General features: G+C 37.5%; 1 protein-coding gene across 5 annotated transcripts in view; it reads left to right on the top strand.

Moving 5' to 3' along the window:
* Window positions 1–20,343, top strand: part of eif4g3a (eukaryotic translation initiation factor 4 gamma, 3a) — a 64,613-nt gene that overhangs the window by 37,823 nt on the left and 6,447 nt on the right. For 3 of the 5 annotated variants that reach the window (XM_051913509.1, XM_051913506.1, XM_051913511.1), the window contains exons 10-27: window positions 2,304–2,403; window positions 2,511–3,221; window positions 3,307–3,392; window positions 3,773–4,007; window positions 4,355–4,479; window positions 6,965–7,090; window positions 7,747–7,896; window positions 8,164–8,361; window positions 8,510–8,656; window positions 9,398–9,634; window positions 14,032–14,136; window positions 15,419–15,557; window positions 17,078–17,181; window positions 17,976–18,063; window positions 18,204–18,324; window positions 18,417–18,634; window positions 18,723–18,841; window positions 19,442–19,614. In XM_051913509.1, coding sequence (XP_051769469.1) covers window positions 2,304–2,403; window positions 2,511–3,221; window positions 3,307–3,392; window positions 3,773–4,007; window positions 4,355–4,479; window positions 6,965–7,090; window positions 7,747–7,896; window positions 8,164–8,361; window positions 8,510–8,656; window positions 9,398–9,634; window positions 14,032–14,136; window positions 15,419–15,557; window positions 17,078–17,181; window positions 17,976–18,063; window positions 18,204–18,324; window positions 18,417–18,634; window positions 18,723–18,841; window positions 19,442–19,614 — 3,182 coding nt within the window. The remainder of the gene's footprint in view (window positions 1–2,303; window positions 2,404–2,510; window positions 3,222–3,306; window positions 3,393–3,772; window positions 4,008–4,354; window positions 4,480–6,964; window positions 7,091–7,746; window positions 7,897–8,163; window positions 8,362–8,509; window positions 8,657–9,397; window positions 9,635–14,031; window positions 14,137–15,418; window positions 15,558–17,077; window positions 17,182–17,975; window positions 18,064–18,203; window positions 18,325–18,416; window positions 18,635–18,722; window positions 18,842–19,441; window positions 19,615–20,343) is intronic. The other 2 variants (XM_051913510.1, XM_051913507.1) reach the window with 1 other exon arrangement.

Here is a 20,343-nt window from a genome sequence, read left to right as displayed (position 1 = left end):
CATCACTTCAAACAGGAGCAGGTGTAGTATAGGCTAAAATTACATGTGTAATTTCAAAGGAAAGTGACGTATCAGGTGGCAGAATTTGTTCTTTCTCAGTTATTTACACTTGAAGTAATTATTCACTTCAGTGGAGTGCAGTTCTTAATGCATTTTAACATAAGTTCCTGCGTCATGTGAGTATTTAACACGTCTTTAATAATTAGCACAGCTTTAAGCTCTCACTACTCAAGTCTATTGGGTCCTTGGCTCAGCTGTTTTAAGCTCACCTGTCTAATGCTATTTTCCAGACATGTACAGCCACCCACTACTCTCTCTCTCTCACTCTCTCTATCTGTCTCTCTCTCTCTGGCACACAGGGTGTGCATGGATTAGTTCCAGCTCACACAGACTACCCCCAGTCTAATCCCTATGAACACACTGAGAGCGTTAGGCTGTTGGCTGCACCATTATATGTTTATGTATATTTTAGTCTGTGGACAACAAAAAAATAAATCGATAAAGTGTGTCAATAAGCAGCTAAATGTTTTGGTAGTGTGAGCAATGGCTGCCACATTCCACTCCCTCTCGATCCAGCACCATGAACCTCAGAAAAAAGTACTGTGGCGGTTCATGGATAATATCAGATGCTAATAGATTAATAGACACATACCATGGCACAAAATGAATACCATATGTACCATAGTATTTAGATGGTACACCTAGTTACTTGCATGGTTTATGTCTAAAAAAAAAAAAAACATGGTAATACCATGTTACCTGTCCAAAAAAACATTCGATTATGGTACCCGTTTAAATAAACATGAGATTACCGTGCCCAAAAAACATGGTATTACCATGGTACCTGTCCAAAAACATGGTATCACCATAGTACCGTATGTCCAAAACACCTTTGTACCATGATATCTACTTACAAAAAATGGCTTTACCATGGTGCTTATCCACAGATGTGCTATTACCATGGTAACATGTCCAAAAATGCATAATATTACTAAGATAAATGTCTAAAAAACATGGTATCATCATGGTAATACTATGCAAGGAAAATATCATTGTCATATCTACCCACCCCTTACATGAAATTAAGCTGCTGTTGGGTAGTTTTGAAGAGTTTGGTTCCAAAACGCGATAAACACCATTTTTTTTTAAAAAATTGAGTTTCCGCCAAAATCAGTATTGTATCTGGTCGGTATTAAAAAGTCAGTTATTAATTTTGTGCAAAATGCGATTTCCGTCATGTTTTCTCCCCTTCTTTCTAAAACGCAACAAACGCCAGTCTCGCTTCTCTGCAGAATGCGATATGTCCGCTCAACCAATCACAGCGCACCATTCCACACACTGTAAACAGTAATGGCGGCCCTCTGAATACCCCCGGCATCCTAGTTTTCCTTATCAGCTTTGTACTTTGTGATCAACAAAAACAGAAAAATGAATAATTTTGATGGCATTGATGAACCTGTGGTGGTTTCTGCAGTGGGGAAGAAACGGAAGTCATCGAAATGTAATCATTTATGTGGGGAGATTAAGAAAATGAGGCACTCGAGGAGGAAAAATGCTGACTGTTTCTTGTTCCATGACAGCATCAAACTTCTGTCCCGGTCCCCAAAACTGAATCATGAACAGTTTTTAAAAGCTGTTTTTAATACCAATGTACTCGGCAAATGTGTTTATTTTAACCGTGCGGTGGTGCCAGATACTCTAATCGGTAATGACAAACGGAGACATAATTAATTTATAACATTAACAAGATGACTCGTTGAATTCATTTTAGGAGCGACGACTGAATGTATTTTTAGTCAGATCCCTGTATATAAGATTAGTATTGACAAAGTTCAGAGGCTGTCATATATGTAAATCAACTTGTGTATTTTCAATATGAAAAATAACTTTTATATTGATGGATTAATTGCATTTAAAAAAAAAAAAAACGTGTCATGGATTTATTGCATTTTGGGAGAAAAATAATCCGTTTTTATAATAAACCTTTGAAAATCAAAATCTAGATTTGAATGTTTAATGTTTTTATAACCAAAAGATGCTATGTGAAAGTTTGAAACAGAAAATAGTGATTTTCATCTTGCCGCTTTCTTGGTAAAGAAAACATATTTTTACTCAAATTAATCAAAATGGATTTATAGCGTTTTGGAACCAAACTCTTTGTATGTCTGTGCAGGTGGTTCTGGGCAAGAATAAGTTAGATGTTAGACTGGAGGTTATGCCGATAGTACAAGGTCTAGCTCTGCAGGACTGTACTATGGTTGACTGATGTGTCTGCATTGTTCTTTCTCTCTTTCACCTCAAAGCAGCCAAGCAACTGTCAGACCCCAGAACAAGTGACATATGTCAACCCATCTCAGAGACTCTCAGAGAGTCCTGCGTACACAGATGGCAAACCCAGCTTAGGTATAACTCCACACACAACACCCTTTTGTGATATGATTTGTCCCCTAAAGGACTTCTTATTTTCTTTTATTCATGTTTTGACCCTCTTTTTGCTTTTGACCTTATAGATGACAGGCCAAAAATGGAGTCTGGTCCTATAAAGTCTGTATCTCCTGGGCCTAGGCCCTCAGAGTCCTCTTTAGAGAAAAGAGAAGCCCCAAGTCTTCCATTATTAGCCTCTTCTTCTCCAGAGGTGGCTTCCGATGTTCTCTCCCATCCTTCAAGTGGCTGCATTAAACCCACTGCCGCAGGAGAACCAGAATTTATTTCTCCTGCAACCACTAAGGCTCAGACGCATCAGGTCATTTCTGGCGAGGAATCTCTTTCTGAAACTTCTCCCAGATTGTCTGCTTCGCCCTCACTGTCCCTCAAAGTGGTAAATGGCCTTGCGGAGTCTCAAACTCCCTTATCAAGCTATGAAGAGCCTGAGGTCCAGGAAGCCCTAAAGATATCATTGTCCTGTGAGGTTCAGTTGCCAACCCAGGGAGTGTCATCCATGGAGGAGTCCGGTCAGGAAGTTCCAGTAGCCTTAGAGGAGCTCCAGGCAAAGCACCTCCCTTCTCTAGCTGCACATGTGCCCTTGATCCCAACCATACAGGCCTCTTCAGGCACCTCTAGCAACGCTTCTATCCTTGTACCACCTGGTTTGGCACCACTAGTGCAGTCAGTTGTCCTTGAGGCGCCAGAGCAAAACAAGACCTCAGACGATGTTCAACCGAAGGCTCAGAATGCTTCAGAATCACAAACTCAGAACAATTCTAAAAAATTCATACCATCAGGTATGTGTACTGATTTGTGTCAATATCAGGCAAAATAAAAAAGTTCAAATAACCAGTTAACAATTGTGTATCCTTTTTGTGATAGCCCAAGCTGTTTCTGCTGTACCAAAGTCTTGGAAGAAACCAAATGAAGAAGTTCTGATGGTGGAAACACTGCCGAAGGAGAATGAGGTGAGATGGAGTGTGTGCATGGAGGTTTGACATCAGTGCAAAAGAGATGGTTTACCCAAAAATGAAACTTCTGTCATCATTTACTCACCCTCAAGTTGTTCCAAACCTGTATACATTTCTTTGTTCTTCTGAACACAAAGGAAGATATTTTGTAGAAGAATGGAAGGAAGAATTTTCTGTTTATTTTTATTTTAGTTTTGTTGTTAGTTATAATATCCTGTCCTTAGAAAAGGGAAATTGGAAAATTGGCGAAACCCCACCACATAGCGTAAGACAGAATAATAACATTGTTATCATAACACAAACCATTATGCTGTCATTCATCTCACATAACTCCTCCAGGCCCTTGTGTAATGCTGCTTTTCTTCGCTCTACATCAGGAGGAGACCTCAAAGGACAGCTCTGCTGAAGATGAGATGGTCTCACAGCTAACCTTAGGGACCTACAGCAGCCCTTTTACAGTGCCTGAGCACCAGGAGAACCTCTCAGAGGAGAACGGCGAGACTGAAACAGAGCCATTCAGGAATGGGGTGGAGACGGAGAGTACTGACAGTGGCGTTACACTCGGGGACAGCCGGGGGTCCATGTGTTCCCCCACTCCACTCATGCAGGAAGGTAAGACTTTGCCCAGGAACTGTCTTATTATTTAGTCTTGTTTTTAGTGTAGATATTTAGCAGTCTTTTATTCATTGGAGGTCACATGATTGGCATATTGAACTGTTTGTTAAATATCCAGTAGCCTTTGGTTTACAGCTCTGTCCTGAATTGCTATTTCTAGTCAAGTTTTCAATGTAGAGAGTGCTTTTTAAAGGTTTTTTTGTGGTGTTTGTGTCATCAAAAACAACTTAAAATTTTATAGAATTTTTGTTGATGCTTCCAATTTATTATTCTTATTAAATTCCATAACAAACTAGTCTCGTTTACATATCTGACCTACTATTGCTGTGCTTTTTCCACCTCAGGTCTTGTGCAATCTAATGGAAAGAGACAGTATGACCGGGACTTCCTGTTGGGCTTTCAGTTCATGCCAGCCTGTGTACAGAAGCCAGAGGGACTGCCTCAAATCAGTGATGTGGTGCTAGACAAGGTGTTTTTTTGGTTGTTTTCTTGTGTACATTGTCAAAACTGTTGGAGTTTATATTTTTCTTGTGGAATTCTTACTGCTTGGACTATGTAAACAAAAACACAAAGTGCATTTGATAAATAATAGTATTATATTGGCAGCTAATAAGTACATTCAAGGCTTTTCACATGCCTTTTTTAACCCTTGGTTGAGACTACTTTTAAACTAGGTTAAAGGGTTAGTTCACCCAAAAATGAAAATTCTATCATTAATTACTCACCCTCATGTCGTTCCACACCCGTAAGACCTTTGTTCATCTTCGAAACACAAATTAAGATATTTTTGACGAAATCCAAGAGGTATACGACTCGTCCATAGACAGCAATATAATCACCTCTTTCAAGGTCCAGAAAGATACTAAAGACATCGCTAAAACAGTCGACGTGACTGCAGTGGTTCAAATTTAATTTTATGAAGCGACGAGAATACTTTTTGTGCGCGAAAACAGAACAAAAATAATGACTTTATTCAACAATATCTTCCATTCTGTGTCATTCGCATTTGTTGTTATGTTCAGCGCTTCCAGGTTATACGTCAGAATGCTGACTCATTATTGGGCGGCTGATTTCTGAAGGATCGTGTGACACTGCACAGGAATAAATTACATTTTAACAAATTCAAATTAGAAAACAGTTATTTTAAATTGTAATAATATTTACTATTTCACAATATAACTGTTTTTACTGATTTTTGATCAAATGAATGCAGCCTTGGTGAGCATAAGAGACTTCTTTCAAAAACATTTAAACATTTTGCTGACCCCAAACTTTTGAAAGTTAGTGTATGTGAAACAATGGGATGCTTGAATGTTATAGCAAGACGACCAATCATAAACTATGCAACTCTTGCCTCAATAAATATACATAACCAAACATGCTTAAATATGCTTTGTTGAAATGTTTAACTTGAACACTTTCCACTGGTCGCTTGTCCTATGTTCAATCAGTGTTATTAACCTCATAAATATGCAGACAAGAATTTCAACCCATGTTTTAAGCTGGGTTCACACTGTATGATTTTGGCCACGATTTGGCCGTCTGAGACAAATTTTGATAATCCTAAAAGATTCATCTGATCCTAGGCTAAAATCTGTAGTCTTTGATCGATAGTTTGACAGGTTCGCTTATTAAGCCAATTAATGACCATTGCGATAAAATTTTACCTCCAATGGAATTCTGGCAGATTTGATGCACAGTCCTGCAGTGTGGCGTCTCCTACGACAACGTCAAATCAAAAACCAATAGGAGCACAAAACCTGATGACACAATTAGTGAGACAAGAACAAACAACCTCTTGCTCCACGCACACGTCTTTGTTTTTTGTTTTTCCAGTTTTCTTCTTTAAGAAAAGCCATGATCAAAATTAACGCAAGAGATTGTTTTTGTTTGCTAGCCACCATTTCTATCAAGCATGTAAATGCAGTTCACATTCACCAAACGTGTCACGGATTTATGATGTAAATCTCTGGACGAGTCTTCTTGTGTGCGTCTCTTTTAACGCATCTTGAATGGCATACAGTCTGACATTGATGACAGCTGAGATTCTACAGTGTGACATGGCTCACATGTTCATACAGTCTGACAAGCAACAGTCATAAAGGACAGCTTTACAATGTAAAACCTCACAACCTGACTACTCAGTTTAACAGGGTGATCCTAATCATTTTAAGTGTCAAAAGCACATTCTTTGTCTACTTCCTAAAAAAAAAAGCAAAAAAAAAAAAAACCTGCAAATATAATTTTCCGCTTGTGGTGCTTAAAACATGAAAAGTACAGTAATACAAGTATGTTTCCCTGACTTCTAAACTTCGGCTGAGCTGCACTCTTCAGCCATGAAACTCCCTAGACGTCCTGTTTCCATTAAAATTGCATTACGCTTATGTCATACTTGGCAGGAGGCATCATTTAGCCTAAAGACGATAGAAAATAAATGCTCTGCCCCTATTTGATGCATAGTCTTAAACTTTAGTTTAATCTGTTGATACAAGCGAGCCTGTCACTGTCATTTGTTTATACTTTCTCAGTTACTGTTTCCGACAACACTTGTTTCTGTTGTTCTGAACATACACTCTGTACTTTCAGTTTCCCATTTCAGTTCCTAGATTTTACTCTGCATGTGTACTCGCTCACATCTGTTTCTGGCTGTTCTTGTTCCCTTCGTCACAAGATGACTGGAGCGTAAACCGTTGAACATGTTGTTGATATATAAATAACAAATGGAGCTGGTCTCCATGGTAAATATTGTTTGCCCATCAGTGCTGTAGGGCAAGGAAAGGCTGATCTCAAAGCAGTTTCTCTCATACTGGTTGTGATAAAGATACAGATAGGTAGAGCTAGTCCAAGATCAGCATACGCAGGAGGGGAGGGGGATCTGGTGTTTCATTCATGTCACAGCTCTGTTTCTTACTGCGTCCCCTGCTGGATAAGTTATGGAAATGATTCTGTTTCAGATTAACCAAAACAAGCTGCCGCTGAGGTCTGTGGACCCCAGGTTGATTTCCAGAGGCACTCCCCAGGATTTCACTCCTGCATTTGCTGACTTCAGCAGGCAGATGCCAGGAGGACGTGGAGCCCCAGTGAGTTATAATAAATAGTTATATATAAATGTAAGGTTTTCTCATGCACAAAAATTCCTAATCTATCAAGTTGTGATTTGAGCAATTTGGGAAAACATGTAGCAATTTGGTTGATGAATCTATCCATATCAAGAAACCTTCTAAGAATAATATATGGGTCATGTGTCACCCCAAAATTAAAAGAAAGAATTCATTAATTGAATTTTCCATAAAGTAAATGAAACTTTTTAGGGCCATTATGACATTACTCATTATTCTCATTACTGCATTAATGCAAAAAAAAAAAATCTGTTACTACAATTCCCAATAAAATGATATATTTGAATTATAAATAATATATCAAATATTATCAAATATATATTATGGTAGTATTAATAATGCCTTTATGTTGATTAAAATTATTTTTTCTAATATTATTTTACTGTAAAAAAAAAAAAAAAAAATCAAAGTATTACTGTAAAGAAATAAAATCTAATAAAAATCACTGAAAGTGAAAAATACAAGTAAACTCAAAAAATAAAACATCTGTTATACATTCAAATGGGCTTAATTTTGCTAAATATTTTTTTTTTTGCTTTTGATTTATAAATAAGATTCACCAAGTTATTGTCTACATTTTAAACTGACACTCTGTCTGTACAACACTTTATCTGAAGCTTATACACGTGCGACGACCCCCTCCACGCAAGATCATTGTAAACGTTTCCGTCAATGATGACATTCAGCTCAAGAAGTCAGAGAACGCCTGGAAACCTGGGATGAAGAGAGAGAGTGTCGCAGATGACCCAGAGGCCCTGAGAACCCAGGTGTGAATTCCTTTTATTGCTCTTATCCATGATTGTAAACATTCACAGTAAAAGAAGCACTCGAGACATGACTTACACTCTCGAGTTTGAATTAGATGGTTGTCACATGTTGGATTCTTTTGTTCTTATCAGGCACTGGTATTTGTTTGATGCTCTCACATCCTTTGATTCCTGATTTGTCTATTTAGAAAGCGAGTTTATTTTATCTAAAGGTTGTTTTGTTGTTTTGAACGCTATGTGTTGGCAATCTGTTTTCTGGCACTTCAGGAGTTGTTCCGGAAAGTTCGTAGCATTTTGAACAAGCTCACACCCCAGATGTTCAATCAGCTGATGAAGCAGGTAACAGATCTCACAATCAACACAGAAGAAAGGCTTAAAGGAGTCATAGACCTTGTGTTTGAGAAGGCCATCGATGAGCCCAGCTTCTCTGTGGCCTACGCCAACATGTGTCGCTGCCTGGCCACGGTATGTTCTATGAACTTATTTTGTGTTAATTGTGCACGTTGTGAAATTTCCATGTCTATTTTCTTCTGGACTATCCATTATTTTACCTCACATTATTCTTTTTTTCAATATGTCATGGACATTTCTTCCTCTTTCGATCCAATGGTAGCTAAAAGTGCCCACAGCAGACAAACCTAATACAACAGTAAACTTCCGGAAGCTGCTATTGAACCGCTGTCAGAAGGAATTTGAGAGGGACAAAGTGGACGACGTCGTACTTGAGAGAAAACAAAAGGAGCTGGACTCTGCCACATCAGTAATTATTCAAAAATTAATTTAGACTTGCTTTTTTGACTTTTTGTCTGTAATGCTTGTTTATGTACTATATTCACCAGGCCAAATATATTTAATAGGAATAATTTAATAAGTTCACCCAAAAGTTACAAATCTGTCATTTACTCACCCTCATGCCGACCCAAATCATTTTATGGTAAAGAGTGGCTAATACATACTTCATTGGCTAATAATTATTTTTATTTATTATTATTTTAATATTTTAAGTTAGCTTTCATATTTATATTTATATTTTCAGTTTTCATTTAATTTTAGTTTGTTTTAGTACTTTTTACATTTTTATTAGTTATTGTTTTCTTTATAGCTTTAATTAGGTTTTAATAATTTTTGTATTTTAACTTCAACTTATTTATTTCAGTTAGTTGTCTAGGCAACATTTCTTTTTTCTTTTTTTTTTTAAGTTTCTTTAAGTTTTTCGTCTAATATTTATATTTTGTTTTATATTATTTCAGCTTTATTTCAGCTACCAAAATCAATTTTTAGTTTTAGTTTTAATTTTATTTTAGTTAACAATAACAACACTGCTAGTACATTCTTCAACATTTCTTCTTTCTAGTTCCACCAAAGAAAGAAAGTCATACAGGTTTGGAATGACATGAGGTGGAGTAAATAATGGCATAATTCATTTTTGTGTGCACTATTCTTTTAAAGACATTATTAGAAGAATTATGCCGTTTACAAATAAACTCTCATTCTCTCATAGCCCTCAGAAAGGGAAAGAATGCAAGAGGAACTAGAGGAGGCGAAGGACAAGGCCCGGCATCGCTCTACAGGAAATATCAAATTCATCGGTGAGCTGTTCAAGCTCAAGATGCTGACAGAGCCCATCATGCATGACTGTGTGGTAAAACTACTAAAAAACCATGACGACGAGAGCTTGGAGTGCCTCTGCAGACTCCTCACCACCATCGGCAAAGACCTTGACTTCGAGAAAGCCAAGGTAACTCGCCCAACAGTTTGTTATTATACATTCTGGAGCTGTATTGATTCAAATTTCACAAGATCATTGGTGAAAATCCCTTGGAAAGACACTAGGTGTATCCAAGGTTAAATATTTTGCTTTTAATTTTAAGTAGTCTAATATGACCATGATGGAGAACCACTGTAAAACATCTTCTGACTAAAGGCAAAAGTATGCTCCACTTTGCAAACTGGTCAAGAACTGCCCTCTTACACAAAACGGTACTATCTAATTGACAAGTAGGGTCCAAAATGAACATTTGTCAAGCACCAGATGTGAGTAAAAATTGTTTTTGGCATGACATTTGGTTGATTTATATGGAATTGCAAAATAATACATAGTTAAAGTTGGATTTTAAGATTGACCCTTGCTGATGAAAGTGACTCAAAAAAAAGTATTATTTTTCTTTCAAAAAAATCATACTGACCACAAAGTTTTGAACGATAGTGTATGTGAAATACTGTTCGTATTGAACTGTCACTACCACTAACAAATTCACAATGTGTCTTCACAGTTTTTTTTTTAACTGATGCAGTTCTTACTACAAGGTGGAAATTGACTCATATGATGCCATAAGAACCATCTAAATAATGTCAAGAAACAAAATATTTACAGTATGGCAAGTAGATATTTGCAAAAGGTTAATTTCAAACCTTAGACATGTAAAGGAACCAAACACAGATTTTTACAAGATGTTTAGGGGCAGCTAAATGTGAAATCATGTGCAGATGTGCTTCTAAGTTCCTTAAAGAAAATTCTTGAATATCTTTCAAAGATTCAGTGCCAGAACCTTGCAAATATTGGCAAATCCTGGAATTGGTTTCACCTTCAAAGTGCACGGTGTGGGAACATGTAAACAGTTTTGTTTCCTGGCAGACTGATAAAAAACTTCTTCTTTTTTTTTTTTTTTTTTTTTTTTTTTTTTTCATTGGACATTGCATAAATCCAGCCAATCAGACTGGGGCTTGCCATTTTCAGAAAGCTTTTGACATTTTTGTGTGCAATATCCAGACGATTCGTGAGCTGCCTGTGGGCGTGCTGTCTGAGGCTACAGTTTATAACGATTGGAGCTATATTTAGCACGAGAGGACATTCAAAAGCTGAATTTTTTTGAAGAATTCTTAACTAACCACATAATCGCTGTTGTTCACTTGCCTCTCTTATTTCTTCAGCATGCCTCTGCTGTTGGTTTGTTTGTTAAAATAGGCTACTAATAAATCAGTCCAGTACCCTGGAAAGGCAGCACTCAGCAGGCCACAAGAGCTCATGCTGTAAAGTGTTAACAGTGATACTCAAAAACGAGGGACAGACTAAAGCTTGATTTATACTCAGAGAAATTGTTCTCTAGATCAGCAGTAAGCAGCGGTGAGAAGAAGAAAGGTACATGTGACAATGTTTATTCTAGTTTACACTTCATCAAAATCACACTGCAAAAAGGATCGTGTAAAACCCAGTAAACCTTGAGATTATTACTTGTGACATTAGAACAAAATATATGGATATGAGAACATGTATACAACTAAATTAACGATCTCTAAAATATTTTCTAATTTCACTAATAATTTTCATTTAGTTTCATGAACATTTTTATTAAACATGGACCTTTATTTTCATTAAAGGGGATTATTTCTGGTATTGTAGGCACATTTTGTAAATGTTAAACGATTAATTTAGACACGAAAACTGGGTGCTGGTGTGGTGAGAAGTACATACTCTGACAGATTTGCCTCGCATTCGTGCATTTTCGGGATGCGGAGCCACGCGGAAAGTTACAAAATTTGCCATGCACACCACCACGCAAAATGGGTCAAGTACAGGTCTCTGCAGGACATTAATGATTGATGGGCGAGGCCATAAACAGAGGGCCGTTTTTGAGAGCGTTACCTGATTTGCCCACGTCAGAGTGTGAGTAGGGTTTAGGGGTGGGGTGAAGGGGATCATTTTCATTGCATGATATATAAACACCCACCAGTTTGAAAACACCCACAAATACAGAAAGGCCCACTTTTGTTCCGCAGAGACCTCATACTCAAATGGGTTCGCACGCACTGAACGCGCACTTCCGCCAACACCGCGATGACATCACTTTGTCGCGCGCACCCAAGCGAACTTGCGGACTTGTCGAGTATAAATCAGGCTTAATTGTTTTGTGCATGTGTTGTAGTAAAATAGCTCAGATTGACATCTTCTAGAATGAAGAGATCTTGGCAGCTCTGTCAGTATTGTGACTGGCATCTTAGTTGCTTCTCTGACAGCTTGGTATTCTTGGCCAGTAGCTCAGTTATATAGGATGTCAGTGGTGTGGCATAATGGCTAAAGGATTAGCCTCCAAAAGAGTGCTTGGAGCCTTGGAGCATGAACTGGCACCAATTTTTTCTTGAGCTAGACACCTAACACTAGATTGCTTCAGAGGGATTTTCCCTGTAAGAACCAGACTGCGAGTCTCATTGGAGAGAAGGGTCTAATTGGCTTTTTCAGAATGGAATATTACTTACTACGGCACAGTATACACTGTATACTACCTACAATTTATAAATAAATAATAAATAAATAAATAGTACACTAAGTCTCTTGTGCTCATTAAGGCTGCATTTCTTGCTATATCTTAAATATTGAAATATTATTACTATTTTTTTTTCTTTTTCTTATTTAATATATTTTAAAATTTACTTTATTTCTGCAATGGCAAACCTGAATTTTCAGCAGCCATTTTGCAGTCTTTAGTATCACATGATCCTTCAGAAATCATTCTGATATGCTGATTTGGTGCTTAAGTAACATTTCTTATTATTATTAAAGTTAAAAACAATTGGAACAGGTGACAACATTATTGTGGAAACAGTGATAGATTTTTTTTAGTATTTATTTGATTTCATTTTTTATTTAACAGAATTTATTTGAAATAAACTTTTTTAACAATTTAAAAGTTTTTACTGTCACTTTTGATCATTTTAATGAATCATTTCTAAATAATAGTATTCGTTTCTTTAAAAAAAATTCTCTCTCTCTCTCTCTCTCTCTCTCTCTCTCTCTCTCTCTCTCTCTCTCTCTCTCGACCTCTCTCGACCTCTCTCGACCTCTCGACCTCTCTCTCTCTCTCGACCTCTCTCTCGACCTCGACCTCTCTCTCTCTCGACCTTATGTAGCTCTGCCCCTTTTCAGCACTGCGCTCGTTGTCTTTTGACTTCCGGTTTGTATTTCCACAGCGATCTTACCTATTTATGAATGAACTGCTCATTTTAAAATCTTCCCGGTCTACAGACATTTGTTAAGACTTTAAACATTACAATGCTCATGATAACTTTCATTAACTCTACAACAGATATATATATACACCAACCCCAAACTTTTGACCGTTACTGTAAGTGAAACATAACAATAATATTTTGGAATTGAATATAAACATTTTAGAGCAATTCTAAGTTGAAATGGAGGATCAAGTTAAGCACATTGCATTGTGGGAAATTTAATTTCTCCCAGCATGCTCTGTTGTATACTGTAGATTTTGGCAAATTTTGTATCTCGTGTTGGTATTTTATGCATAGAGAAAATTTGCATAGTGTGAACAATATACATAGTATATAATGCAGTAGTAGTACTTTCTTATTTACTAAGATGACCAGATCTGTGTCTTGTGTCCAGCATTTTAGACTTCACAGTGTTCAGAGGACGGTCCAAAGCTTTGCCTGGAGAACTTTTTTTTCACCAAGTTCCCCAGCACAGCTTATTGTGCAATTTTTTTGAGGTCTTTAATCTAATTGCGAAGATGTTTAAATGCTTTTGTCATTTGAATGTCATTGCAGCTCTACAAGAGGACTAAGCTGCAAAAATGTTATTTAAAAATGCTGCAGTGCAAAGCAAAAGAATGAGAAATGAATATATTCTGAACGCTGTACACACATGCAGTCTAAATGTGTTCCAGCTGGGCCCAACAGACGGCCATAAACCCTGGAGCTAAGTGTTAGGCAAGAGGGTAAATTAAAATGTTTTCTGTATCCATCCTTCCTTTCTCGCTGACCTTGCGGCAGGAACTTCAGGCATTTTTCAGCTCACATGGAGTCAGGTTGGGAAATAGGTTCTGCGTTTATTGACCTTGTTGATTTAGGAGCTAAGTGCAGTTCTTTGCCTCAAAACATTATTTTTAGATTTATGATGACTCCCTATATGTCCTAAATAATGGATGGGTACAGACAAGAAAATCTGTGCTGCATGATCACACATCACTGCCACAATAAAAAAGGTCTGTCTTCATTTATAATCAATACATTTTCAGAGAAGCAAGATGTGATTGACAAGGGCCCATGTACACATGAACTCAGTCTTTGATATTGAACTGATGTGTTCTTCATCACCCTCTTCTCTGTGTCCTTGAATAGCCCCGTATGGACCAATACTTCAACCAGATGGAGAAAATTGTCAAAGAGCGCAAGACATCGTCACGGATACGGTTCATGCTACAGGATGTGATAGATCTGAGACTGGTGAGTGCCAGCAGGGATTGTGTCTGTTTGTATGTGTGTTGAGAGAGTGTACTGATAGCCATTGCCAGACGTTTAAAAAGGCCTGGTTTTGATACAAGAACCAGAAAGAAGCAAGAACATCTGTGTCGAGTTCTCGTCATTTTTTATTTAATTAAACACTTTGTAATCTATAGTGCTTTATGATACCCTTTTACAAAAGTGTTTTGAATTTACGGCTGTCTTGGGGTTTCCTTTTTGTAATTGTAATAATTGTATACTTGATTTCTATTATTACAAATGATCTTTTTAAATAATACATAAGATTTGATGAAAAATATATATATTTATACACTACCAGTCCATAGTCTGCGGTCAGTACGATTTTTTTTTTTATTATTATTGTTAAATTGATCAAAAGTGGTAGTAATTATAATGTTACAAATGATTAATATTTCAAAGAAATGCTGTTCTTTTGAACTTTTGTTCATCAAAGAATCCTGAAAAAAAAAATATTAAGCAGCACAACTGTCAGCATATTAAAACGATTTCTGAACGATCATGTGACACTGAAGACTGGAGTACAGGCTGCTGAGAATTCAGCTTTGCCATCACAGTAATAAATTACATTCTAAAATATATTAAAATAGAAAATATTGCAATAGTATTTCTCAATATTACTGTTTCTATTGTATTTTTGATCAAATAAATGCAGCCTGGGTGAACATAAGAGACTTCTTTAAAAAACATTAAAATATCTTACCAACCCAAACGTATGAACAGTAGTGTATATGTGATAAGAATAATTATAATATTTTAGGTCCTTATTTAAATATTTAAAAAAAATAATAATAATTTAAAATTATGCATTATGACTATTTTACAGTTATAAATGTATATTCTTTTTATTGAGGCCAGTGAAAATGTTGGCAAGGACATAGAAACGCTGAACTCAATGGCCCAGAAACAGCCAAAGGTTAAAATACATTATCACCAAGGTTATAACTTTTGGCCATGACATTGTTCACATCTGTTTGCCCGTAGCATAGTTCAGCTTGGTGTCTCTCCCCTGCATTCCTCAGATTTAGTTTTCACTTTGGAGTGATAAAAATGTGTGAGAGAGCAGAGACAAAAAGAGGAGGGATTCTTCTTTCAAAATGCTGAAGCATTTATTGTACCCAACTTTTAGAAAATCTGAATGGTTTGTAATATTATATAGTTTGGAGTTGAATTTAACTATTTTACAAAATTACATTGATTAATTAATCATAGACATCTGATCTTCCTGTTTATTTATATTGTCCAGCATAACTGGGTTTCTCGGAGAGCAGACCAGGGCCCTAAAACCATAGAGCAGATTCATAAAGAGGCCAAGCTGGAGGAGCAGGAAGAACAGAGGAAGGTTCATCAGCAGCTTCTGTCGAAGGATATCAAGAGGAGGCCAGGTGAGATCCAGAGCACACACTTGCAGCTTTATAGTGTATCTCCAGCCATAAAAGACCTACTACAGCGCCACCCAGAGGACAAACCTTCATTTAAATTTCCAGGGATACTCAGAGATAAGCTATGAAGATCAAAACATTGATGGGAACTTGTTGTTTGGACAGCAGGCTTTCCAGACAGCAAATGGCTTGTTTGTAGAGGAGATTAATGGTTAACCAGGTTTGATTGGTCTGTTGCATTTGTTGATGCGACAGCAACTTGGCTAATTATGTTAAAGTGCCCCATAATGCTATTTTAAAGCTTTCTAATTTTGCTTTGAAGGTCAAAAAACACTTTAATGTTCTCGTAATATACATTGCAGAATCACCTCTTTTCTCACAGTGTCTGAAACTGTTTGATCAAAGATTCAGTCTCTCCAAACCCCTCCTTTCTGAGAGCCTACTCTGCTCTGATTGGTCAGGTGGCCCAGTGTATTGTGATTGGTCTACCGCTTACAGCGCACGTCGGAAATGAAATGCCTATTGCTATATCTGAATTTCAACCCCGGAGGCTTCCTTCGCACTTGTATACACAGTGATATTAACAGTAACAATGACATTGATTTTACTGTATCAATTCGAGTTTGAGTCCTCATCCTTTGCAAGTGCATACGAAGGGGATTTGCTTTAGTAGTGCAGAAAACAGCATCTTCTTGACATGTCGACAACATGAGCCGAACTCTTCAAGGCCTCAGCTACAACTACAGTGTTTGAGGGCGGGTCAAAGTAGATGTTGTTCGTGGACAGCGAATGAAGACCATAAGCTGGCATTATGCAAATTTGTTACAAACCTACATGGGTTTGTGCTGGAAGTAAGACTGGAATTACTGACAACTCGTTTTAGGTAGTTCAGAATCGGTTCTTTCTTTTGGGAGACAGTAACTCCCATTTATCATGCACTTTTATCTTTGAAACTTTGCAGACCTTTTACATTCTATACTACACACTACATGTCATGAAAGGTAATATCCAAAAAAAACAACAACAACATAATAGCACTTTAAAGGAATAGATAATCCAAAAAAGTGATGAGTATGAGCTTGTGAGTGACAGAATTCAAATTTTTGGATGAACTATTCATTTAAACCAGTGATTCTCAACCTTTTTGACTCCCGATATTCCACGACAATATTTGAAGGTCCCCGTGTAGGCTAAGATACTTCTGTTGTAATGACAAAGCTGCTTGTTTTCATTTTTTTTTTTTTTTTTAATATAAAATCTAGGAGTAGTGATATATTAAAAATCCAGAAGGTATATTCATAAGTTTCAAGAACTGAATTTTCTAGTAGTTTGTGATTACAGAATTGTTATAGGGTTATTATTACTATTATTGTTCTTATTTATCATTATTATTATGATTGTGAACCAACCACTGCTTTAAACTAATGGCATTTCTGATTCAGTGTTCAGTGGCTAATATCGGCTAGTTGTGATCTGTTGTGAAGTAACTTGTGTAACTCGCTGTTCTGTGGCTGTGGTTACAGATCAGAGAGAACAGCGGTCGCAGAGGGAGGAGACGTGGAACACCGTGCCCACTACTAAGAACAGCAGGACCATCGACCCCACAAAGATCCCCAAGATCTCCAAGGTGAAGAGATTGGTCTCTGCACAAACATTTCATTTTACACACATGACATTTTTTGATATGAATCAAAGCATACAATCTGATATATCAGCACAAAATTGATTGGGGTAACACTGCCACCTGCTGATTATAATCTCAGTTGTTAAAGGGTTAGGTTACCCATTTCTGTCATTAAGCACTCGCCCTCATATCATCCCAAATCCATAAGACCTTTGTTCATCTTCAGAACACAAATTAAGATATTTTTGACGAAATCCAAGAGCCTCTGCCGGCGATCTGACATAGAACCCAGAAGCTCTGCACTGTGTTTACAAAATGAACATCGTAGGAGAATGATAGGGAAGAGAAGAAATTGATTAACAGTCGTTTTTTGTTTTTGTTTTTGTTTTTTTTTCCGCACAAAAAGTATTCTCGTCCCTTTACAATAGTAAGGTTGAACCACTGTGGTCACATGGACTATTTTAACAATGTCTTTACTACCTTTTTGGGGCTTGAAATTGGTTATGACATTGCTGTATAAAGAGAGGTCAGAAAGCTCTTGGATTTCATCAAAAATTTCTTAATTTGTGTTATGAAGATGAACGAATTGTCTTACAGGTTTGGAACGACATTAGGGTGAGTAATTAATGAGAGAAATTTCATTTTTGGGTGAACTAAGTGCAGCACAGAATAGGTTGACATTGGGTCCACATGTGCTTTAACAATCAATAATCAGGTATTTTAACATTTGTGAGGTAGTAAATGCTCTCTTTCGTACCCATTATGAACCCTGAACCACAACCAATCCCACATCACAGCCTCAAATCGATGAAAAGATTCAGCTGGGTCCACGGGCTCAGAACTGGATAAAGGGCAGCAGTGGCGGAGCCAAAGCCAGTGACTCTGGTGAGGAAAAATCCACACGATACACAGTAACATTCAAGACTTTGTTATTCATGTATCTTGAATTGACCGCCCATTCAGTAAGGTTTAAATTACTTATTTGTATATTACGTGTATGTATACACGTATGCCTATATTTCCAGAGTTGACACGCTCTGCCAGCAGCACCCTGAACCGTTATTCTGCACTGCAGTCGTCCACGGCTCAGCCCAGCCTACCTCCAGCCCAAAACTCAGAATCCGATTCCAGACGCTCACTGGGAAGGTAACCAACGTCTGAAAATAGATGAGCTAGAAATAAAAATTGAAAAAAGTTGGTTATCTTTTTATTCGTTTTATTCTGTATGTCTCTGTCAGTCGAGGCAGCACCGGTCGTGAGCGTAGTGAAAAGCCGGTGAGTTTGGGGCCATCGCGACCGGGGCCCTTCAGCAGAGGTAGTAGCGCCAAGGAGCTAACGGACAACATGGCCCCTGAGGAGACACGGAGAGAGGGGCCCGACTCACACCACACACCTCGCAAAGCCAGCATCTCAGAGGAGAAATGTGAGATAGAGAACAACAGAGCCACAGAGACAGGTGAGGAAGGACACATTCTCACACTAATGAATGCATAACCCATGTATGCAATTTATATTTAAAATACTGAGCTTCTGCTTAATTGCAGTGAAATCAGAGACGCTGCAGATCACTGGTGTTTCAGAAAAGCCTGTCCTGTCCGAAGAGGAGGCTGAGCGGAAGTCCAAGTCCATCATCGATGAGTTTCTGCACATTAATGACTACAAGGTACAACGTCACAGGGCCCTAGGTGGAGTAATGATGCTGAAAATTCAGCTTTCAGCCATCACAGGAATAAATTACATTTTAAAATATTCAATTAGTAAACAATAATAATAATATTTCACAATATTACCATTTATACTGAATTTTTTATCAAATAAATGCAACCTTGGTGAGCATAAGAGACTTAAAAAACATTTTTAAAAAATGTAACTTTTGAACGGTACTGTATTAAGTATTTATATTTGGTATAAACAGGATTCATAGGATTAACATAGTTTCAATTTATGAATTAAAAATTGAATTGAAACTCAAGGTTTCTCCAGGTTTAATATTAAGATTTAATATATTTTGTCCAGTCCATTATTGGGCAAATTCGAATTCTGATATGTAATGGTTGGAAGTCTTTAGTTATGTGCCTCTTTTTTCCACCATGATACATTTAGAAAGTCTATATTTCATTGTAATAGTGTCTATGTTTGTACCTGCCGTCATGCAAATTTTCAGTAATGTGTTTGATTCAGTGTGTGTAAAGTAACTTGAATATCTGCTATGTGATTGATTGTACTGAAGTACTGTAAACAGTGTTAATGTGTCCGTGTGCAGGAGGCAGTGCAGTGTGTAGTGGAGATGGAGCAGCCCTCTCTGTTATATGTGTTTGTGCGCATGGGTCTGGAGTGCACACTGGAACGCAGTCAGAAAGCCAGAGAGCATATGGGACTGCTCTACTATCAGCTTATTCAGAAGGGCATTTTACCCCATTCTCAACTCTACAAAGGGTGAGCACATACACACATTTCATGAAGAATGTGTTCACACTTTGGTTTAGCCCTTTGGCTGGTTTGGTTCAGTTAAAACAAACTCTGGTGTGAATGCTCTGTTAGTGTGGTTGAAGTGTGAACGCTGCCATCTGAAACCTGGTGCGCACCTAACAAGCAGACCGAGACCCACATTTTCAGGGGATCTCTGTTTTCTTCCAATTGAACTCTGGTATCAACTGGAGTATGAACTCATCACAGACCAAAGTCATCTAAACAAACCAAAAACAGGATGTGATGTTACAAAATGCGACTCTAAAATATACAGAATGCTCAAGCATGCCTGTTTTTTCTCATCATAAGGCCTATGTTGCCCACTATAGCTCAGTACAGCCATCAGAACTGCCGTCTCCTTGCAGCAGATCTTCGCTTGTGGGCATCAGAGGAAATCCTGACACTGTTTTGACTCCTTTACTCATTTTATAAGCTGTTTGTGAGTTCTCAGCTGCTATAAATACCATGATATTTACACACAACAAGCACATTTAGCCCAACACACAGCATTGTTTTTAATGTTTGGTAAGTTCCATTGCAAAGTATACTTCATAAAAGCGTGTTTTGGTTTTATATTTTTAGGTTCATTCTCAAAAATGACAGTGTGAACGCTAAGCGAACCAGGACTAAATGTATCATTTTCTTTTTTTGTCCGGACCAAAATAACCAAGAGAATTGAAATACAAGTGTGAGCTT

This window comes from Ctenopharyngodon idella, chromosome 11 (assembly GCF_019924925.1).
Source record: "Ctenopharyngodon idella isolate HZGC_01 chromosome 11, HZGC01, whole genome shotgun sequence".
NCBI classification, from domain to species: Eukaryota; Metazoa; Chordata; class Actinopteri; order Cypriniformes; family Xenocyprididae; genus Ctenopharyngodon; species Ctenopharyngodon idella.
This window is presented reverse-complemented; position numbering and strand designations above follow the sequence as displayed.